This window comes from Equus asinus, chromosome 20 (genome assembly GCF_041296235.1).
Source record: "Equus asinus isolate D_3611 breed Donkey chromosome 20, EquAss-T2T_v2, whole genome shotgun sequence".
Classification (NCBI taxonomy): Eukaryota; Metazoa; Chordata; class Mammalia; order Perissodactyla; family Equidae; genus Equus; species Equus asinus.
In genome coordinates, this window is record NC_091809.1 from 85,246,923 (window position 1) to 85,269,885 (window position 22,963).

The window sequence follows — 22,963 nt, forward strand, 5'->3', positions numbered from 1 at the left end:
AACTTCATATCATTGTCACATGAATGGGGGCCAAGCCATGTCTCCTTCATCCTACAGTTAATCACTTTGCTTTCTGAACACAGACCCAGCCATCCACAGGGAAGACATCAGAAAACTTCCAAGGGCTAGCTGGAGGCATGGTTGAGTGGACGATATGAGTCACGATCCTGCCTTGGCCTTGGATCCCCTGTTCCATTACCTTTATCTTTGATCCCTGTGGCTCTGGCCGAGTTAATAGAGCGAGAAGCAGGATCTTTCTTGTCTCTGTTCCGGCTCTCCAAGGACGAGGCCTGTTCCTGGGATGGGAAGGGTGAGGGGCAGTCAAGGCTGACTTCTCCTTCCCCTCCTTCTTGCCAGGGGCTGGCCCGGCTATTCTCCCACCTGGTGGGCTCAGACTCTCCTTGGACTCATGCTGCTCCAAACCAGCCTCTCCCTGGGCTGAACAATGAGCCTGGACGGGACAACCTCCCTCCTGGGGAAAGGGAGTGGGACTCAGAGTGAGTGGACACTCAGCTGAGCACCTGCTCTGCGTGGGTACTCTGCCAGGACTTGAGGGCTCAGTGTCATTTTACCTTCATGCCAGCCTAGAGGAGGAGTTAGCCACAGTCGCCCCCAGTTTACAGATAGAAGACTGAGACTGGGTCACTTGACCAGGGCACATGCTGCTAATAAATAGTGCAGCTCGGATTCCAACTGGGGCTTTTTGGTTTGCTTGTTTTGCTTTATGTTAATGTGGAAGCTTGTGCCTTCCCTGTGATGCTAGTTGTCCTTGGCTAAAGGTCAAGAGACCTGGGCTCTAGTCTAGACTTGACCTCTTGCCTCCCTGTGAGTTCTGTGCGAAGCCCCTGGCCCTTCTCTGAGCCCCAGTTTCCCCGTCTGTAAAATGAGGAGACTTGCACATTCTTGGGCCTTAAGACTTGTTGGACTCTGGGATGCTGAGATCCTGGGATTCAAGTGTCTGAGAGCCTTGGGCTGTGGCTTTAGCTGGCAGTTTGTGCTCACAGGCGCCTGGGCAGATGGGACTGCCTGCCCCGGCCTTCCCGGCAAGGCCTCACAGCTCTCTCGTCTCTTCCAGGATGCTTTGCTGAACCTGGGCTCCGTCATCGACATTGCGGGCTTTCAACGGGCTGTCAAGGAGGCCCTCTCCGCCGTGCTCCCTAGAGTGGTAGGTGCCTTGCCTCTCATTTCCCCCACCCCCCAAACCTTCGTCCAGCCCTTTGCTGTGCCTCACACAGGACTGAAAAGGAAGGAAGAGTCAGGGTCCCCACCCAGAGGACTCTCATGGGGAAGTGAAGGGTTTGGGTGAGAGGGCTTCCTGTAGGAAGAGATGCCTAAACTGAGTCCCCATAGCCTGGAATGTCCTTTCTTCTACTCTTGAAGCCAGCCAAAGGCAGCCTCTGCTCCAGGAAATAGGGCTAATTCAGAATGTGACCCTCCACCTCACCAGAGCCCATTGTGTTTGAATCTGCTTGATGGATGAACTGCCCGAGGCCCAGAGAGGGAGGGTGCTTCCCCCAAGGTCACGCAGCATGACAGGGACAAATGGGGCTTGGCACCTAAGCATCCCCATTCCCTCTCCTCAGCTCTGCCTTCTCAGAACCTCCTAGAAGTTCAGAACCCAGGAGGAGGGCTAATGAGTGAGCTTTACTGAGTGTGAAATTGGTAGGAAGTGGGTGGTATGTTGGCACCCAAAAATAAATCCTCCTGGAGAAGGATGGGATTGAGGCAACATCTGGCCTGGGGTGGAAAAACATCTGGAAAGGAAGGGGTGGGGAGGTTGCCAGGTCACCGTCCACAAGGCTGCCCTAGGCCCCTCTGTGGCCACTGAGGCTGCCCTGGGAGGTGGAGGAGGTGACTGGCCAAGTCTCCACAAGCAGGGTGCCTGGTGCTGGTGCCAGCGTGGATGGCCTGCCCTGGATTAACTGTGTCCCCAAAGCTGGAGGCAGGAAGACAGCTGTGGTCCAGGTGACTGGGTTCCTGGGACAGTGGAAATGTCTACCTCGGCCCATCCAAGAGACTTGTGAGCTAGGGAAGCCCTGATCTGGGGGAGCACTGGATGATTGCATGGAGGGGCTCAGCCCCCCAAAGAAGGGTGGGGAGATGGCAGGTCTGCTCTGCCCCCAGGGTGGGGAGGAGATGGAGGGGTCTGCTCTGCCCCCAGGGAGGGGAGGGGAGATGGAGAGGTCTGCTCTGCCCCCAGGGAGGGGAGGGGAGATGGAGGGGTCTGCTCTGCCCCCAGGGAGGGAGAGATGAAGGGGTCTACTCTGCCCCCCAGGAGGGGAGGGGAGATGGAGGGGTCTGCTCTGCCCCCAGGGAGGGGGAGATGGAGGGGTCTGCTCTGCCCCCAGAGAGGGGAGGGGGAGATAGAGGGGTCTGCTCTGCCCCCAGAGAGGGGAGGGTGAGATAGAGGGGTCTGCTCTGCCCCAAGGGAGGGGAGGAGAAATCGGGGAGGGGTCTCCCTACCCCCCAGAGAGGAGAGCTGCTGGTGCCCGCCTACCTCATCAGCACCCATTGTGGCGGGCAGCCCCGAATGCAGATGGTGCTGATGTGTCTGAAACGGTTCCCTCCTTCTCTCCAATAAATGCAGCTAATTTTAACGCAGAGGGCTGAGAGTGAGGGGCGGCAGGCAGATGGACATCCGGAAGCGAAGTGGGGACCCGCCCTCCCTGCCTCTCCACCCCCAGGTTACCCACCCTCTCCCTGCCGGGGCAGGACTCTCTGTGTGACCCCTGGTGCTCAGTGGTCCCTTTACCTCTTTGGGCCAAATCCCTCAGGCCCCTCCCAGCTACTGAAAGAGTAGAATGACAAGGAGGCTGGATACAGATGAGGAGAGGGGGCCTTCTTCCCACTGATTTCTTCATCCCTGAACTCCTGCCTAGACCCTCCCCCAGGAGAATAAGGGGGCTCCAGGCTTTGCCTGTGTCTGTGCCCTCAGGCCCTGTCGTTCTCAGCCCACACCCCCACCCAGCCTGGCTCAGGTTCTCTGGAGGTGGGACTGGGACATCTCCTGCAGGTTGGAAGAGGGTGGGGTTTGGCTGGGGACAGCCAAAGGCAAGAGTGGCTGACAGGATTGTGGACTCACAGTCATGAGAGAGAACTGCTTCTGCTGAGAAGGACTCCACACTCACTGAGGGTGGGCCTTCAACACCTAGCTCCAATGTCACCTCCTCCAGAAGCCCTCCCTGATACCTCAGCAGAGAGGAGAGACCTCCATCCTCCCACAAAGAACACAGCGGCCCTCAGGATACTTAGCTGGGCATGTGGGGGCCCCCTCCCTGGGGCACAGGCTCTGCTGGGCAGCACTGGCATCTGGGTCTCCCTTGTCACACACGATGTGCGTGGTGTAGACGCTCCGCAAGGCTGTGCTGGATGGGAGTTGGTTGTGGATCCCTGAGGGGAGCCAGTCCTGCTTGGGAGGAATGTGGATTTTCTCCTGTGGGTTGGTGAGGGCCACTGCTTCTGCCAAGATGCAGCCTGGACCTGAGGCCGACACTGCTCTGGGGCCTCGGGGAGAGCTGGTTCATAAGTCGAAGACTTGACAAGCTTCGAACAGAGCTCTGATCTCACTCTGGGGAGCGATTCTCCCAGAATACAAATCTGCTCCTGTCTCTCAGGGCTCACCGCTCGCCTGGCAGCAGCCCCCCACAGCCTCCCCCAGCTCGGTTTACAGGCCCTTCCAGCTCAGCCCCTGCTGACCCCAAACCCACCTCCTGTGCCCATTGCCCCTGTCAGTTCCATAAATGCTCCATGCTCTTTATACCTACAGACCTGCAACTGAGCCCAGAAGCCAGTCTTCTGTGCCTCAGCCACTCTCTGAATGTGTCTAGGTCCCACTCTAGTTATAGCTTTAAGGTCGCTTCCTCCAGGCAGCCCTCCTGGCTTGGTGTGTGGTTTCTTGTAGAGGTGTGTCTCTGAGGTAGGAGGGATGCTTCCAGGACATTCTAGGCCCCTCCTGAAGTACAGCCCTGGTTGGAGGCTCAGTTATTGTTTGCTGAGGCTGGAGTCATGGCAGGGAAATATCCCGGGGTGGTGTTGGGGGATTTGTCTGGACCTTCGGCCCTTCAGCCCCTCTCCCCAAGTGCCTTGGACTTGGGGTGAGAGGTAAAAAGGCTGGCAGGGTCACGGATCACTGCCTGCCCAAGGCCCCTCCAAGAGGAGAGGGTGGGGTGCTAAGTTTGTAAGGGAGTTTTCCACGCTGGCTACTCTTAGAGTCCCCAGGGAGTACAGACATGACACCTGTGCCCACTGCCCGAGCTCCGTGAGCTTGTCCCCCAGACCCATGTGCAGACTGGCACTGGGCGGCTGGGAGGCCTCTCCGCAGGGTCTCATGAGTGCCTTCTGTCCTAGGAGACCGTCTACACCTACCTGCTGGACACGGAGTCCCGGCTGGTATGTGAGGACCCGCCCCACGAGCTGCCCCAGGAGGGAAAAGTCCGGTAAGCCATCCTCCACCCCACTGACCTCTCACCGCCAAGGGTCTCAGGCCCGGGGCACCTTCCAAGCCTTGATCTGCCCTCCCCATCCGACCTCAATCTCAGCCTCCCTGCCAGCCGGCTTCCTTGGCCGGGTCCCTGACTCTAGCACAGAGGGGAGAAGCAGGGTCTTGTCTCGCATCGTGTTGGGGGCGTGGACAGCGCAGGGAAGGTGCCAGCTGGTGGGTTTTCTCCTAGAGAGCTCTTCTGAGCTGCGGCAGCCTCCTCAGAGCCGAGGCTCAGGATGTTGGGCTACAGTTTGTCAGTGAGAACTCCAGCAACCATGAGAGCTGCCTGGGAGGTTCACACAGCGCTTGGCATCCCGGGATGCTGGACCCGCAGGGGTGCACGCTGTCAACCCTGTATCAGAGACCAGGTTGTCCCCAGGCAGCGGCCTGCTGTGAGTTCTGGAGCCTGAGTACCTGCATTCACGTCCCTGCTCCCCCTTTCCTGGCCATATAATCTGGGTCAGTTTGTAACATGGCGATAATCATAGTACCTCTCTCCTAGGGTTCTTGGGAGGATTAAATGAGTTTAACACATGCAAAGGACTTAAAACTGTACGGTAATGAATGCTAAATGTCTGGTTTTATTCTCGTTGTGATAGAACGTTGGAATCATGGACTTTCAGAACCAGGGCTCAGCGCCCTGGGGTCCCCTGATACGTCTGAGCCTATTGAGTTCAGCCTCCTTATTTTCCAGATGGGCAGACATCATGAGCCATGTCCAACGCCACATACCTGATGTGAGGCAGAGCCAGGCCTGGGACACGGTCTCCTGGCTCCTGGCCCTTCAGGGGACAGTGAGGGAAAGTGGAACTTGTCAGATGAGAAAGTGTTTGACTTCCCCAGGGGTGGGTGGTGGGTGACACTGTTCCCTTCAACTCCTCCCCAAGGACTGTGTGAACCAAGCCAGCCATGCCCCTCTTTGGCCTCTACTGTCCCATCTGTAGGATGGCAGGATAGGGCTGGAAGGTCTTTGGAATCTTGGAAAAAAATGCTATACTCTCCCGTTTTCTCTTCTGAGCCAGCACCCCCGCCCCTAATTCTAATTCTCAAGAACTTCGCTTAATATGAGCTTGCCCATCCAGGAAGTCTCCTCAAAGTGGCCTGGGAAGGCCTTCCTGGGAGGGGGATGCAGGATCTTGGGCTCAGAAGGCAGGAGGGGAGCATCCTGCAGTGTTGGCTCTGTCCCCCAGCCTGCAAACGCTCCCTCCGGCTTTCTGCTGTGATGGGGGGGAGGTCTGCAGTCCAGGATCTTTGAGGGGGCTCCAATCTTCTGCGTCAGTATCCCTGCCCCCCAACCACTTCAGGCTCAGTAAAGCCTTTGGAGAAGGGCCAAAAAAAAAAAAAAAAGCAATTAAAAGTGAATGTTCCAATGCAATTAGCCTAGAGTTCAGTGGAGATGGGGAGGCAAGTGCCTGCTGGGAGACAGGGCTCAGAAATCCAGGAGGCCGAGGAGGCGAGGCGGGTGAGGGGACAAGATGGGTAGGGCAGTGGGGGCGTCCCAGGGGACACAGAGATCAAGGTTCATTCAGGCCGGCAAGGACTGCGGGCGAAGGTCCAGGCCAGTCCTCTCTTCTGAAATATGGGCTCTGTGCTCCCCAGTCCCCCACATGTCTGGAGGCGAGCCCACCTCCACCCCTAGGACTGAGAGCTTGGTACAAGGAAGACAGGAGAGCACTGGAATGGGAGTCAGAGAGGCCTGGATTCTAGTCCGGCCCCATCCCTGCCTCGCTGTGTCCCCTTCCAAACCTGGTTTCTTATCTCTAGAATGGAGATAACAGTGGGCCTGTCTATTGGCCTAATGAGACAGCAGATGCCCCGGCTCAGCCTGGTGCCCAGCAGGCGGTGGGAGCCATGATTGCTGGTTGCCCTCCACCCACAAGTCCCAACACAGCTACTCACTGGGTGACATTGAGAAAGTTACTTCCCTTCTGGCCTTTATCTCTTTTTCTATAAAATGGGTGGGTTGGACATAGGGTCCCTCCAATGGTGACCTCTGTGGCTCTGGCCCCCTCAGGAGGCCGAGGCACCCTCCCCAGGCTGACGTGGAGCCTGAGGTTCTGGCAGTGCCCGAGGAGGGATGCTTCTCCGGGGAAACCCTGGAGGGCTGGCGGGGCTGACAAACAGCAGCAGGTGTGAAGTGGAGGCGGATCATAAAGACAGATAAGGGCCCAGGAGAAGGGGCAGAGGATGGACTCAGGGCGGGGTGGGGGAGGCAGGGTGGAGAGGGGCCAAGGGGGCGTGATGAGGCCCACCAGCTCCCCAGCACCCCCGCCACTGCCGCCTACCACTCCACAGGCTCCCAAATGCCCAGATGCATCCCCCCAATGTGTTTTGGGGTTCCTGCCTCCTGTGCTGGCTTGTGCTCTCTCCTCTCTTGCAAAGTCCTTCCCTGCTGTCTCCATCTGGACCAGCCCACATTTCCCTTATCCCATGTGGCCCAGCCAGGGGCCCTCTAGGAGGCCTACTCCATAGCTCCCTGGAGTTAAGGAGGATCCAATTTTCAGAAAAAGTGTCTGGGCTGTGGTGGCCTCCCCAAGGGGTAGGTCCATCCACAAGAAGAACTCTGGGCTAGGAGTTGGGAAACCTGGGATCCAGGACAACATGGCTGCCATCACCGTCCCATGCATGCTCTCTGGGCCTCAGTCTAAGCTTCTGTGAGATGATAAGATTGGACACTGTGATGTCTGAGGGCTGGTCCAGCTCTGAATTCTCAGGGTGCAAGGGGCCTCGGGCTGAAGGGGAGAGAATCCTGGAGGGCTGCCTGAGCGAGGGGTTTCCTGGAAGGCTTCACCTCCCTCTTGTTGGTGCCCCCCCTTGATTTCCCAGCCTATTTCAGTCCCCAGCCCCACCGCCTTCCTCTTCTTATTGTGTCTCCTGCCATCTTAAAGCCTCTGATTACCCACTGCTGAGTACAGCAAAATTTGGGGCTTTTCAGCTGCAACGGAGACACCGCCCACACCAGCCCCAGCTGGCTGTCTCCCTCTCCTACCGTTTGAGGGTCCCAGGGCCCAACCTTGAGAAACTTCTCCCTCAGATCTGACCTGGTCCCCTCTCACTGCAGAATCTGTCTGTCTGTCCCTCTGATTTGTCTTGAGGGACACAGGGAAGAGTCTGTTCCCATCTCTGGAGTCTCACATTCAGGGAGAGAGACAGGGAGAGGAGGATCCAGGTCCTGGCCTGAATCATAATTTGTCTCTAAGAGAAAGATGAATGATCAGAGGAGGCTGAGGCTCTGGGAGGGGTGGGGTGGGGCTGAGGGTCAGGGGCTCAGTAATGAGGATGGGGCCTCACCAAAGAAGGGGCTCAGACAGGTAGAAGGGGGACCTGGACACTCAGCTCTTTCCAGGCCATTGACTACACCAACAGAGAACCTTTTCTTCTACTCTTTCCACTAAGCAAATAGCTGTTAAAGGGATGGAGCCGTCATAAAGTCCACGCCTGTTCCTCTCCCCGCTCTGCACCCATCTGTCTCTATTGTCACTGGGGCAAACCATGCCACCCAGGCACCCAGGCTGAGTCATTAGCCTTCCACCTGGACAGCTGGCCCCAGGGTGTGGAGTCCCCTCACCCCCCACCATTGACTGGCAGGAGGTCAGGGGGGCGGGGAAGTCAGGAGGGGAGAGGAGGCAGGGCGGGGGCTCCCAGTTGAAGGGTGAGCCATGGCGGGTGTGGGCAGTAGATGAAGCCCCCATTCCATCCCTTCAGGGGTACAGCAGTTCTGGGATGGGTGCAGCAGAGGAAAAGAGCTCACTTGGGGGCGGAGTGAGATGGGCATGGCCTGGTGCGCCCCTGCCTGGGGCTGTGAGATGTGGCTGGGCCACAGGGGGAGCAGGTTGCAGGGCAAGGTGCCAAGATGCGGGGACTCCTGAGGGTTGAGGACCCTTGGAGGCTCCCAGGCTTGGTGGGAGATCTGGGCCCTATCGAGGCTGACCTGCACCAACCCAGCCTCTCCTCTGCTGTCCAGGGGCCCCTAGATGATGGGGCCCTCGCTGAAGCCCGTCTGTGGTCTCAGATTCTCCCTCTCTGGTGAGAGTTTTACCCAGAAGCCAGTATGATCAGCCTGAAATCAAATCTGAGCTCTAGCTTCCCCTGCTCAGGTCCCTCCCGGGGCGCCCACTGCCCTCAGGACCAAGCCCAGCTCCCTGAGGCCGTGGCCCCTCTCCAGTCCTGCTCGCCACTGTCCAGCCACACCAACCTCCTGGTAGCTGGACCACCCCACAGACACACATTCTTTCTTTCCTCCGAGGCTTGGCACATGCAGTTCCCTCTGCCTGCACATCCTTTCCTGTCTGTCCTGACAACCTCTGCATATCCTTTAGGACTCACTTCAGGCATCTCCTCCTCCAGGAAGCCTTCTCTGACCCCACTTCCATCCTGCACCTGGGTGGGCTGAGGCCCACTCTTCCTCGCTTTGTCAGAGCGCTCATCCCTGCACTCGAGTGTGGGTCTGTGTGTCAGTCTTCATCTCGGTCCTCAGGACCGAACCTGACCCAGAAGGTCCCCGAATAAATACTCTGTGGAATGTTCCCATAAGTATTTGAGAAAACTTGCTCTGGTTCTGGTATGGGGCTGGATTGAAGGGAGCTGACAGGAGGCAGGAGGCTGGGGAGAGCCTGCTGCGGGTTCGGAGGAGAGGTGTCTGAGCTGGTAGTGGCAGTGGCTTGGAGTGGAGAGCAGGGGACAGTGTGAGAGATGCATGGGAGGTGACTCACCCATCAGATGGGGAGGTGAGGAAGAGGGAAGCAGCTAGGACAGTTGGTGGACAAGCCACAGGGACCCGGTGGATGTTGTGCCACTCTGCAGTAGTGATGGAGAGGATAGGGGCTGGGTGCCTTTGGCAACCTCAGGGACACCCAGAGCGGGCCTCCAGGAGGCCTTTGGTTATCTGGGGTCTGGAACTCATGAGAGTGGACACTGGCGAGTCATGAGGCCATGAGCACAGAGGTGAGAGTTTTGTGCAGAAGAGAAGAAAGGCTGAGAGCAGATTCCTTCATCAGGGTCCTGGGGGAAGGAGGCAGAGAGGCAAAGGCAGCCGTGGTCCATGGGTGGAAGAGGGGATTCACGAAGGACCAGGGGGATGAAGCTGCAACGCTCGCAGACCAGCAGTGCAGGGACCAGCGCCACCTTGTGGCTGCCGGATAACCAGCTTGTCCAAGGCCAAGTAGCTGGGTGGGGTCCACAAGAGGGAGTTTGGCTGAGGGTCACCAAGGTGGGCCTCCTGCCTCCATGAAGCCCAGCCTTTATCAATTTAGTCATCAGGAAACATGGCTGCCGTTGCCCTCCTGCCACCCTGGATCCCTCTTTCTTCCTGCAGTGGTTGGAGACAGCTCAGAACTGGAGCCCAGCACTCCAGGAGCCCACAGGTCCAGGGTGTGAGGGCTGGAAGCAGGCAGACACCACTGGTTCCTGCAGATTCTGAACCAAGGGGCCAGGAGCGAAATGGGTCTGGTTCAGAATGCTGTGTGACCTTGACTGAGATGCTCAAGCTCCTTGGCCCTCCATTTCTCTGGCGGCTGTGACCTCCTAAGCTGGAGACTTTCAGACCACTTCGTCTCTTTCCTCATCTGACCTTCGCTGGGCCCCCCTTAGTGATCCCACATGCACATGCTGAGTCCCAGCCCCCCAAGCTTCTCTTCTCTCCGGGCCAGACAGTTCCTACAAACATAATTAAGTGGAGGCAGCATGAGGGATGAGGAACCCAGGACAATTAATCATCAGGGAGTGACATTTGGTGAAAAATCAGGCGCTTAATTAAGCAGGGAGAGCCAGAGGCCAGGGAAAGGGCGGTATGTGTGGTGAAGGCAGAGAGGAACTGGCCTGCCCTGCCTCAGTTCCCCCCTCCTCTCCCCTCCTCACACCTACGCCCTTTGCCTCCTCTTGGATGGCTCACACCCCATCAGGTCTTCAGGAAGGTTCTACCACACTGGTTAGGAGTGTGGGCTCTGGTGCCAGCTGCCTGGGTTCAAATCCTGGCTCTACCACTAATCAGCCATGGGACGCTGGGCAGGTTACTCAACCTCTCGGCGCCTTAGTTCCTCCCCCTGAAAACGGAGATGATGATCCTATTTAATTCATAGGATTGTTGGGAATTCTGAGTTCATCCTTGTAAGTTGCCTACCCTGTGCAGGGCACCTCGGAGATGTCCCTTAAACGGCAGTTATGATGTTTGTCTCAGGAGGCCCCTCCTGTGCTTAGCAGTTGCTAAGTTGCTCTAGTTGCGAAAGTTGCTCTAGAGTGGTTTTCTGAGGATGGTGATGGTTAGGCTTCCATTCTCCTCCACCCACAACTCCCTGGGAGGCTCAGAGAGGTTAGGTCACTTGCCCAAGGTCAAGTGGCAGCCTCCGCAGGATTTACCCAGGCCGCCTGGCCTGGAGCACTTGCTTTACTTGCTCTTTGGTATTTGTGCTGGGCCCCGAGGTGTCCTTCCCATATCGACCAGCAGGGGCGGCAGAGGCCAGGCTGTGGCTGCCTGCCCCTCTACATGGGGGATCAGGGTCCCCGCCTCTTCTATCTTGCCCTCTTCAAGCCCACCCTGCAGCAGGTCAGCTTGTCCAGATCCTCACAGATGTGCAGGTCCAGCCCGCTGTGTGTTCCCAGGCTGGGGCCTGCTCTGCTTTGACCCAGGGGCTGAGAGGTGCGATCATGTTCTCTTTTCAGAGAGGCTGTGATCTCCCGGAAGCGGCTGAGCTGCAATGGACTCGGCCCCTCGGACCACCCGGGGAAACCCTTGGCCAGGCTGGTGGCTCCACTGGCCCCTGACACCCAAGGTAAGGGCTGGGAGCCGGACAGGGACAGGGGAGGACCGTGGCCCTTGCTCCCCAGATCACCTCTGTCTCCTACCCCGTCTTCATCTCTCTGTCACCTTCTTTCTCTTGCTCTGTGTCTCTAGCAATCTCTCTGTCTAATTCTCTTTCTATTGTGCAACTAACCCCTCTGAGCCTTGATTTCTCTGTCTGTAAAATGGGGACAACAGAACCTACGTTGAGGGGGTATTGCGAGGAGGAGCAAATGAGCTAACGCATGTTGAGGGCCTGGCACACATTAGGGCTCGGTGGCCAATGGCCGCAGTGGTGACGTGCTTGTGCCGGTTGCTAGGCGGGCTCTAGTTGTTGCTATGCTCCGTCTGTCACTGTCTCTGTTTTTCTTTCTCTTCCTGTCCATGCCCCCTGTCCGCCATGTCTCTCTGCCTCGTGTCTCAGTCTCTCTAGGTCTCTGTCCTCTGTCTCGATGTGGAAAGTGCACAAGACTGGGAGTCAGGAGACCTGACTTGCTGTGTGATCTTGGGCAAGTCACTTCCCCTTTCTGGACCTTAGTTTCCCAATCTGTAAAATAACGGTGCTCAGCCTTACCTGCCTCCCTCCCTCTCAGGGTTGCTGGGAGGATCACAAGAAAGCTGTCAAGTGAGGGGCTTTCCCTCTATGCAGGGGTCATTGCTGTGGTAGGACCCCTCTCTTGGTCTCTCTGGGTCTCTGTGTCTCTGTCCCGGCCTCTCTCTGTCTGTGTCTTGTCTCCCTCGCTGGGTCCCGGCTCAGTATGTCTCAGCCTCACTGGCCCCGCAGGACCACCTCATTGCCCTCTCCCCCTCAGTGCTGGTCATACCGCTCGTGGACAAGGAGGCCGGGGCTGTGGCAGCTGTCATCTTGGTAAGAGCTGTTGTGGGTGGGATGAGGGGAGAGGAGAGAGGGGAAGGAGCTATGGGTGGAGGCTATCTAGGGTGTGTGTGTGTGTGTGTGTGTGTGCATGTATGTGTGCAGCAAGCTGGGCTGGAATTGGGGGAAATGAGGGTCTGGGAGGAGTCCCACACCCCAGCCCTCTGCCCCACCTTGAACGGGCAGGGCTAAATCACTGGCCCAGTCAGCAACTTTCAGAGGGACGTACAAGCCCTGTTTGCACTCTCAGCCCCTGGAGAACCCTTGGCACAGCCTTGACCTTGCTTCCTCTTTAGCATTCTCCCAGATGGGATGGGGACAGTGTCCCCCGAGAGGGCATGAACACAGTGAGGTTGGAAGGGCCTGAGAGACACAGAGGAGGGATGGGTTGACATGACACTGACAAATAGAGACTTTGTGGGAAAGCTGGTCAGAGATCCGGGTGGCTGGAGCTGGGGGGCTTGGGGAGAGGAGACCCACCGGGAACCGCTGCCTGGGGAGGCCTCCAGCCCCAGCCAGGCCCACGGCTGAGACTGGGGCAGACGCCAGGCAACAGGGCGGGCTTCCTGGAGCAGGTCGTGGAGGGGAAGGGGGATGCGCTGCCTGGGGGCTTCGGGCGGGAGCCCCGGCGGCGGCTCCCCTGCCCTCTGCTGTCCCCTCGCGGAGCTTGCCGGTTTCGGCTCCACCGGCGGGGCTGGCTGAGCCCTGCGGGGCGGCTTCTGCCGCTCTTCCAGGCTCCTCTCCGGATGGAGGTGGGCCTTCAAAACCTCTGTCCCGTCCTAGGAACCGAAGGGTTAGCGCCCCCAAATCGCCATTATTGGGGGTCTGCTTCTGCCGAGGCGGCCACCACCTAATAAGGGGCAGACCTGGGGGCACGGACAGATCAATGAGCCTCTCGGCGCTCCTGGGGGCTCCTCCTGAGCTCATTAAAACGGAATTAAAGGTTTCCGAAGCGCTGACCTTTTCAGAGCTGCGGGCGGGGGAGGCAGTAGGAGTGGGGGGCGGCCCCGGGGAGAAGAGAGGAAGGAAGGGATCTTTGGCTTTGTCTCCGCGGCGCCCCATCTGCCTGACTGAGGGAGACGCGGCCGCCTTGGTTTCTCCGGCAAGCTGCTCCCCCACCCCCCAGCTTCTGTTCCCGCAGGGAACGGATCTGCTGTTGGCACGGAGTTCTCGGCGCCGCTTCCCTCCCTTCTTTGGTCCCAATCTGTGCCAGAGCTGGTCGCTTCGAAGAGGACCAGGGCTAGGGGCTATGTGCACAGCTGGGGGTGGGAAGTGGTGGCTCAGTGGCCCACCTCTGTTGTGGGAGAAATGTGTGGGGGTGCCGGGTTCCCAAGAAGACTTCGTGTTGGGGCTGTGAGGGCTGGGTCAGAAGAGAAGCAACCACTGCAAGGGGAAGACTTTGCAAAGTTGTCCCTCTTGTGGGCAGGAGGATGGTTGCCATGACCACTCTTCACCTTGGCTCAGGTTGGCTCAGAAGTCCAATCTTCTCCTGCGGGGAGAAAGCCTGTGTGTATGTGTGTGGCATGTACCGGGGAGGAGGATGGGGTCAGATCTCTTAAATTTAACTCACCCTAGCAAAACCCTGCTTGGCGCTCTGCTCCAGGCTGGGTGCTGGGGCAGAGAGAAGAGTCAGACCCACTTCTGCCTTCTAGAAGCTGTCCGTCTAGGGGAAGGCAGGGATGCCCTCAGACCACCACTGGCCAAATGAAAGAAATGTGGCCAGCAGGTGCTGTGGTGGCAGAGGCTGGAGCAGCAAGGGGTGCCGCACAGTGGAGACAGCATTTGAGTGGGACTTCGGGGTGTGGGCAGGAGGGCAGCAGGCAGAGAAGAAGGGAAAGGATATTCTAGACAGAGGGAACAGCACGAACAAAGGCAGGGTGGGGAGAACGGTGGAGGAGTGTTGGGGGAGGGGTGTGATCCTGGAGAGGCTGAGTGTGGGTGGTACATGCTGTTGAGCAAGATGCCACCTGGGGCTTTGGCTGCCAGGAGCAATTCCCGACACCCATCCCCTCACCTCCTCAAATACCCTGGGCAGGGAAGAGCTCTTGAAAGGTATTTGGATTATTCACGGTCTGCCTCTCCTCCAAGCCTGTGCCTTCCTGCTCAAGCAGAAACGCACTTTTCTAGTGGACTCCTCTCCCCAGGGCAGACACAGCTCACAGGTCAGGACCGTGACTCCCAGGGCCACAGGCTCTCACATCCCCTGAGAGGCAGCACAGCAGCACTGGACCTGCCAGCTGCTACCAGATCCTGAGGGCAGGGGGTGCAGAGGGTCAAGGGGGAGGCACAGGGCAGATCTTTTGGGAGGGCTGACTCAGCAGCTCCTTCCTCAACGAGCCCCATTCCCCTCTGAGTCTGCTCTTGGTCCTCATCCATCCCTCCGTCCATCCCTCCATCCATCCCTCCATCCCTCCTTCCATCCATCCCTCCATCCATCCATCCACCCATCCATCAACTGAAGACATATTTCTTGAGCACTGCCAGGGCCTGCGTGCTAGGGGCTGCAAACATAGCAGTGACCGAGACAGACCAGACAGGCTGTGCTGTCACGGACCATACAGTCCGGGGAGGGGTGGGGGACAGACATTAAACAAATCAGCACAATAAGGATCGAATTGCAAATGATGGTAAAGTGCTAGCAGGGAAACCAGGGAGCCCTGCAAGGAATCCTGGGGCTTGATGGAGACCCCCGTCAGTGGAGGGCTCTGTGAGGAACGTGCCATCCAGGTGCAGAGCTGCCTGGCTGAGCTCTGGGCCCTGCAGCTTGTTGCTCAGGGAGCCTTGACTGCAGATTCTTTGTGTGGAAAGAGTCTTTGGCTCTGTTCTTCAGTTCTGGGATAAGTCCCTTTGAGGAGTGGGCCCTTGGGCTCTGGCATTTGATGCATGATTTGTGCCCACTCTTCCCCCAGCTGTGCCACCCACACCAGCTCCTTCCACAGGGACGGGGTGTTCGTGCGATTAGCCATGTTTAACTTGGGGAGGGTGAGGGGTGTGGGGGCTGCGCTGGGCTTCCAACCCTTTCTACAGCCCCAGTGCCCACTGTCAGGTGTCCCCACTGGGTCCCAGATATGCCTCCAGATAAGTAAGAGTAGGTGCAAGTGTGTCCTCCTGTTGGTGAGCCAAAAGGCATGTGTGAGTGCCAGTGATTGTGTGTTTGCATATGGGGGGCCAGAAGTGTGTGATGGCTTTTGGGTATATGAACTCAAGAGTCCTGTGTACAGGCAGGAATGTGCATGTGTGGATGGTGTAGACACTGAGTCTGGGTGTCTGGATGTCTGTGAATCTGTGACTGCACTCTGTGTGTGTGTGTGTGCACACATGTGTGTGCATGCCTGCGTATCTCCATGGGAGAGTGAGCGTGAGTATGAGAGTATGAGTGTATGCGGGGGGTGCTGAGGGTCTTCATGAGAGTGTGTATGTGTGTTTGTGCACATGCTGGGTGGAGATGGGCTGAGGCAGCTCAGGAGTGTGTGCTGGGATGGGGGGACATCCAGCGAGGAGAGGGACTCCACAACGCCCTCCTTCCCTCCAGCCTCTGAGGCTCTCATTCCGTCTCCCAGCTCTGTACTGGGGCCAGGCTGTTTTGCCAGCCCAGGAACTGGTTGCCCCCATAGCCCGAGAGGGGTCCCAACCCTCTCTTTTCCTGAGAGATGGGTCCAGCTGGAAGGAACAGGAAGGATGTCCTCCCGCATCTACTAACAGTAAAATACCAACATGTTTATGTAAGCTGCATGCAAATAAGCCATGCCCCCAGCCTCTTTCAACTCCCTGTCCTCTGGGAGCACAGACGGCCTCATCTAGAGCTTAACCTTCAATACCGTTCTTGGCCCAGGCCTCCTCCAGCTCTTCCTGCCTCCAGTCTTGCTCCCTCCAATTCACCCCACAGCCTGTAGACCATGGTCTGCAGATGCTAAAGTCTGCCGCAGACCCCCAGTACAATCAAGCTCAAGTGCAATTCCTTAGCCTTGTGCTCAAGGCCCTTCTGCCCCGTGGCACCATGGACCCCACCCCTGCCCAGTCCTCATCCTCCTGTGCCACCTACTACCCAGCACCACTAAGACAGCCTCCTGCCCGCAGTGGCCCCTTTCTTCAGGCTCTGCTTGTCCTCCTCATGTTTCAGACCAAGTTCTGGAAGCCTCCCAGATGCCCTGCCCCTCTGAGCTCCCACAGCCTTTAGGTTCCCACCCACCCACCCACCCACCCTCTCTTACTTTCTCAGGTATGAGGTTCTGCACCCCCAATTGCATCCCCCTTCCAATCCACCCTGCCAGACTGTGAGCTTCCTGCTGGTCTCCTCCTCTCCATCTGCTCCTGGCAGGGGACCTAGAGCAGAGGCAGGCAGGGCTGCTGAGAGGAGAGGGAGGATGAAGGAGGGGACCCAGTGCAGGCACTGTGGGGAGCCCCACAGGTGGTGAGCAGCTCTGCGTGGGCGCCGGAAGCTGGTGATGCAGGTGGGGAGCCTGCAGTGGGCCCCCACACTGCCACCCCTGCCTCTCTCTCTTTCATTTTCCTCACCAAACTCTCAAGCAGGGGTGGGGAAGGAACTTCACAGAGTATGAAAGATGGGCTGAGGTGGTCCCTGGTGGCTGACACAGGGAAGTTGAAAAGGGACAGGATGAAGCACTCAGCATGGGGTCGCGGGGTGGCAGTGAGAGTGGATCTGGAGAGGGGAAGGTATGGACAGAGAAGGGCAGGGAGTGAGCAGTGCTGTCCCAACTCTACCACTTCCTGCTGTGTGACCTTGGGCAAGTCACTCGGCCTTTCTCGGCCTTGGTTCATCTGCTAAAGTGGAAGCTTGCCTTGTGGGGTGGAGAGAATCACATGTAAGGCAGAGCACTTTATCACTCCATTCATTCATTCACTCATTCATTCCTCCATCCTCCCAAGTTCTCTGGGTACAGCAGATGCATCATAAATGTCAGGTCTCTTTCCGTACCCCAGACTGAGGGGCAGCTCAAACCCAAACTCAGAAAGGATGGAGCTGGGAGGTGGAGGCTGACACCATTGACTCCACAATCAGGGCCGGAAGGGCTCCGTGGGCTGGGAGATGGCGAGGGATCCGAGGTCACCCCCTTCCCTCCCTTCCTCCTGGATCGTGCTATTGATGGGACACGGACTGAAAAGGCAGAAATTGGAAAATTTCCACTTCCCTGGATTAGCCCTAGAAGGCTTCCTGGAGGAGGGGATTTTCCTGCAGCCATCTTCTTGGTCGTAAGGCTGGGCTTATCGTTGAGGCCCGTCCACAGACGAGTGTGTATGTGTTGGTGGGCACAGGCGTATGCCGGGCATGGGGAGAGCACTCTGACGGAGGCAACAGGCTAGGGGAAGTCACAGCTGACCCCTCCCACATCCCTCCAGGTACACTGTGGCCAGCTGAGTGACAGTGATGAGTGGAACCTGCAAGCCGTGGAGAAGCATGTGAGTAGGGGTAGGGCTGGGGTAGGATGGGGGCTGCTGAAGACCCTCATCACAATTGGTGGGAAGATGATCTGGCCAAGCACTTGGACAGACCCAGGTTCCAGTCCACCACCATTGGGCTGTGTAACCTTGAGCAAGTCACTTAATCTCTCTGAGCCTGTTTCACATCTGAAAATGAGGCTAAGGATAGCACTGACCTACTTAGGGTACTGGTGAGATAAGGCGAGTCAAAAACCTTGTCAATACTTAGGAAGGACTATCTACATAATGATATTGAGGCTCTTTCCTGAGGTTTTATGATTTTGTGACTTTAACAAGGACTCAGACTCCCTGTGGGTGCTGGTGACACAGAGAAACTGACCCTGTTCTTTCTTGGAAGAGTCTGGGGGCCAGGGGCAGAGACAAACCCTGTCCTTACTCGTTCCAGGGGCAGTGGGAGCCCACGGGAGGGTGGGGCCCTGAGGGATGAGTTGTTTGGGACGGGGCTGGGGGCGATGGGCACCGCAGGCAGAGGGAATGGCTTGAGCAAAGGCGAGGTCCCGCGGCAGCAAAGGTGGGGCGAGTGGCTCGCTGACCGCTCGGCCTGCCCCAGACCCTGGTGGCCCTGCGGAGGGTGCAGGCCCTGCAGCAGCGCGGGCCCAGAGCGGACCCCGAAGCCGTCCAGAAACCCCCCGCGGGGGCGGCAGGAGACCAGGAAGGCGGGATTTCGTACACGGACCAGGACCGGAAGATCCTGCAACTCTGCGGTGAGGACCCGCTTGGGGCGGGCCAGGACCTGGGATGTGGGCGGGGCCCCGGCGGGGTGGGCGGGGACTGAGGGGTAGGGCGCGGCCGGGGGCGGAGCGGGGCGGGGCAGCAATTGGCAGGGCAGCCTATGGGCTGGGCGGGAGGTGGAGCCCGAGGTGGCCCACCCTTGCGGGGGGCGTCTATGGGCCCCCTCTCTGACCCGCGCCCCTCCATTGCAGGGGAACTCTACGACCTGGATGCCTCTTCCCTGCAGCTCAAAGTCCTCCAATACGTGAGTCCTTGTGCCCCCGCTGTGCTCCTCCAGGGACCACCGTCCCCGTGAGCCCTCCATCTCAGTTCAATTGCAACATCCCACCTCTCCTCTCTCCTCCACCTGCCTGAGGAGCCTCAGAGAGGCCAGAGGGTTGGGAGGGGGTCGGGGGAAGGGCCCAGATCCGCGATCAGCCCTTCGCTGTGTCCCTCCTTCTCAGCTGCAGCAGGAGACCCGGGCATCCCGCTGCTGCCTCCTGCTGGTGTCCGAGGACAATCTCCAGCTTTCCTGTAAGGTGAGGGCCCAGGTCCACTGTGAGGCCGGGACAGGGACCCAGGTCTCCAAGGGGAAAAACCTTGCCCATCCTTTAACCGTGCCCCCAACTCTGCCGTCAGGTCATTGGAGATAAAGTGCTGGAGGAAGAGCTCAGCTTTCCGGTGAGTCCTGCCTCTGTCCCCTGTGTTGGAGTCTGCAGGCGCGGTTAAGGCCGGTTAGGCACTCCTGGGATCTGCCCAGAGGGACAGGGACCTGCCAGAATCTCTTGGAATCTGATGTAATTGTCTGGATCTTAGGATCTACTTAGAAATGGTATGAGAAATCACGACTTCTCATTATCAGAATCCATTAGGACGAATCTCTTACAATCTACAGAAAGGCTTACTTGGGACCAGTTCACTTCTGTTGGAGTATTTCTGGATTTGACTCTCTTAGAATCTGTTGAGATCAGTGGGAACCTTGGAGTCTGTTTTTCTCTCCCCCAGTTAGAGATGACCCTAAAGTCCTCCATGGGGGATTCTGGTCAAGAGCAGACTCCCCCATCCCTACTCTGCTCCTCAGTGTTGACTCCATCCACCATTTGGACTGATTAAAGAGGTTGTGGACACTCCCAGACTTCCGGGGCGAGGGGCGGGGTCTGAGATGGCCTGACCGTGGGGAGAGTGGGCCCTGACTCAGCCTCCCCTCACTCCCCAGTTGACGACAGGACGCCTGGGCCAGGTGGTGGAAGACAAGAAGTCTATCCAGCTGAAAGATCTCACCCCTGTAAGCCATGGCCTGGCTGGACCAGGGGAGGAGGCAAGGGGCGAGCCAGGGCCAGGGTCTCTGGGACAGGGCAGACTAGGCATGGGGGAGACAATACCTGGGGACTTTCTCAGTGTCCCCCCCCCCCCCCGTGCCATGTCATAGCGCCTCCCATCCTGCATGAGTCCCTTACACTGCCTGTTGCAGAGAGTGGGGGAGGGCTGGGGGAGGGATGCACACTCCTTTTTTCCCTGCCCTGACTCACCTCCCCTTTGCAGGAGGATGTGCAACAGCTGCAAAGCATGTTGGGCTGCGAGTTGCAGGCCATGCTCTGTGTCCCTGTCATCAGCCGGGCCACTGATCAGGTGGTGGCTTTGGCCTGCGCCTTCAACAAGCTCGAAGGAGACTTGTAAGTCTGGGTGGGGTGATGCAGATCAGGAGATGGAGCTGAGAGGCTGGCCGGGGCTCTCCTAGGGTAACAGATGGGAAGGGTACTAGGCATGGGGTACTTCTGCAGGAAGTGGAGACTGGAGATGTTGAGACTAGAGGGGGGTCAGAAGCCCAGGGATGGGATCTGCAGGGGTGGGGCAGAGATCTGGGAGTCGAAGTTCTGAGTAGCAGGACCTGCCAGCACGGAGGACTGTAGACAGGTGGATGGGCCTAGGGAAATGAAGACAGGGAGAGGGCAGAACCCGCTGCAGCAGGGAGCATGTGGGATCCACGTCATTGGGAACTCCTGCGCATCCTAGTGATGGGAGCATTGATGCCATTCAGTAAACACACGTTGAGCATCTACTGTGTCCGGCCATGTGCTGGCCAGATGACCCTTAGAAGGCCCTTGGGGAGGGGAGTACAGAGTGAGTGGGGTGGTCAGCAGGGGCCGTGACTTATGGCTACTGGCTGTGAGACTGGTTCTGAGAGGACCTTAGACCTGGAGAAAAAATAGTATCAGAAGGAAAACGAGATGGGACCTTGGGGACAGCCCTGAGGCCCAGAGCAGAGCAAGGACATCCCTGGGTCCCACATATTTGAGGGAGTGAGTGCTGAATGACTGTGTGAGCCAAGGTGGGGCTCAGCTCACAGCAGTGACTGCAGAGGAGCTGCCTGGAAGCCAGAGAACAGGGATCCCAGAATCTGGGCATACGATGGGGCTGGTGGCCAGGGCAGAGGTAGGGTGCACTTAAGATGTTTAGCAAACACCTCCCAGTATCTCCCTGTAGAGGCTCTGCACTGGGCGTGGTTCCTGCCTTCAAGACTGGAGGTTTATTTTCAGGGCCTAGAGGGAGGAGGGTGGGAAAGGTATTCTAGGCAGAGCAAACAGTGTGGGGAAAAGCATGAAGGTGTGAAAGAGCCTGAGGTTCTCTCAGCATGATAAGGATCTTCCTGTGGCTGAAGCTAAGAGACGCCCATAGCTGAGAGGAGGGAGGTGGGTAAGACCAGGCTGGGGGCCCTCGAATGCCATGTAAGGAAGGTGGGCAGGCAGACACAGGGTGGCGGCGACTGGGATTAGACCCAAATCACTGGACAGCATGCTCGAGTAGGGGATATCCCAGCAGACGGGAGCACTGAGGCCAGCCAAAAACTGGGGAGGGGCCTAGGCAGGGAAATCTGGGGCCAGAGAGATAGTGAAGATCTCTGAGGCATGCTCCTCCCCCCACTCCATGACCCCCACCTGGAGTGGCTTACCCACGTCCCCAGCCCAGGTCCCCCCCACCCCCCAGCTTGGTCCAGCCAGCCCCACTAAACTCCCTGGTGACAAGTCATTTGGTGGCTGGAGTGATGACCTGAGCAGGATTTGGGGCTGTGCTTGTCAGAGGAGAGCTGGCTCAGAGAGTACCACGGGCGCTGCCCACTCACCTCAGGGCTTGCGGAGGCACCAAATCGCGGCCCACAGAGTCCAGGGAGAGTAGGACAGTGACAGGAGCTCGACAAGACAGGGCAGTGCCTGCCCCCCCCCCCCCCCGAGGCTGGAGGGGCCTTGGGGAGGAGCAGAACACCCTGGCAGGGGCAAGTCTCTAGTCTGAGGGAGGAGACCCAGCCTCAGTCTGGGTAAATCCGAACTCTGAGGAGGGAGACATGGCTCTGGCTTCAGGGAAACAGTAGTCTGAGGGGGAAAACACCTTTTGGTCCGAGGAGGACTAGAGCCCTCCCCTGAGGGAGCCCTCAGTCTGAGGGGGCTGGTCCGAGCTGCCTGCGCAGGGAGCAGCCCCGGCAGAGGAGAGTGGGGTCAGCTGGTGGATCCGAGGGGGCTTCCTGGAGGAAGGGAAGTAAGGAGAAATGGGGAGAGGAGTCTGCCGTCCTCCCTCTCCAGTGGCCCCGCCCCTTCCCCCAGGTTCACGGACGAGGACGAGCATGTGATCCAGCACTGCTTCCACTACACCAGCACCGTGCTCACCAGCACCCTCGCCTTCCAGAAGGAGCAGAAGCTCAAGTGTGAGTGCCAGGTGAGTGATCTGCCTTGCACCTCTCTCAGGGACGGAGTCGCCCAGCTCTCAGCCCCAGAGAGCCATCTACAAGGGAAAAGCCCGTGTCTTTGTGGACGGAGCGTGGGGAGAGATTACCTAGGGCCCCCGAGGCCTCTCATCGAGGCCTCTCATCGGGGAGGTCAGTGGTTCCTCAGGACGGCGGCTGTAGGCACTGTATGCGATCGCCCTCTAGTGTTCAACTTGGGTACTGCAGCAACATCTGGGCGGCGAGAGCCACAGGTGGGTATGCATATGGAACAAGATTCCTGTGCATCTTAACTGGGGCTGTTCCTCCCACTCCTTCAGGGAGTAGCCAAATGATATAATTCGACTCTGCCAGTCTCCAGGCTGTCAGAGAGCCCTGGGGGAGGAATGAGAAGACCCTGGGGCTGTTGGAGGCAGGGAGTGGAGCCCCTGTCACCTGAGCCCCTGTGATCTCCATTTTCTGCATTCCAGGCTCTTCTCCAAGTGGCAAAGAACCTCTTCACTCACCTGGGTGAGTGCACTGTCCCCCTCCCTGCCTGGGGGTGGGAGTGGGCACTGGGATTTGGCGGGGGAGGAGTGGGGGGTTTGGCCTGGGCACTCCAGCCTGGTCTCACCACTGGCCCCCACGCTTCTCCCCCCACCCTCCCTGCAGATGACGTTTCTGTCCTGCTCCAGGAGATCATCACCGAGGCCAGAAACCTCAGCAATGCTGAGATGTGAGTGAATCTACCCCGGGGGGGGGGGGGGGGGGCCTCTGTCCTCATCCCCTCCTTTCCTCCCTCTTTTTTCCTCTCTACTGCCTTCTTGTGGGACCCTGTCGCATTTGGTGTGACCCTTTATTCCATGCCTGTGTCCCTCACTAGACTGTAACGTCGAATGTCAGCAGGGGCGGGGCCCGCTTTGCTGGCCATGGGTCCTCAGCTCCTAACAGTGCCTGGCACATAGTAAG

The 22,963-nt window shown here is 58.3% G+C and overlaps 1 protein-coding gene across 7 annotated transcripts in view; it reads left to right on the top strand.

Annotated features, from left to right (window-relative positions):
- Positions 1-22,963, top strand: part of PDE2A (phosphodiesterase 2A) — an 89,754-nt gene that overhangs the window by 58,538 nt on the left and 8,253 nt on the right. For all 7 annotated transcript variants that reach the window (XM_014842027.3, XM_044752429.2, XM_070490780.1 and 4 more), the window contains 14 exons: positions 1,076-1,165; positions 4,348-4,436; positions 11,138-11,247; positions 12,068-12,123; positions 17,488-17,547; positions 18,140-18,293; positions 18,513-18,565; positions 18,765-18,839; positions 18,940-18,981; positions 19,517-19,585; positions 19,843-19,973; positions 21,897-22,008; positions 22,486-22,525; positions 22,667-22,730. In XM_014842027.3, the coding sequence (XP_014697513.1) occupies positions 1,076-1,165; positions 4,348-4,436; positions 11,138-11,247; positions 12,068-12,123; positions 17,488-17,547; positions 18,140-18,293; positions 18,513-18,565; positions 18,765-18,839; positions 18,940-18,981; positions 19,517-19,585; positions 19,843-19,973; positions 21,897-22,008; positions 22,486-22,525; positions 22,667-22,730 (1,145 nt within the window). The remainder of the gene's footprint in view (positions 1-1,075; positions 1,166-4,347; positions 4,437-11,137; positions 11,248-12,067; positions 12,124-17,487; positions 17,548-18,139; positions 18,294-18,512; positions 18,566-18,764; positions 18,840-18,939; positions 18,982-19,516; positions 19,586-19,842; positions 19,974-21,896; positions 22,009-22,485; positions 22,526-22,666; positions 22,731-22,963) is intronic.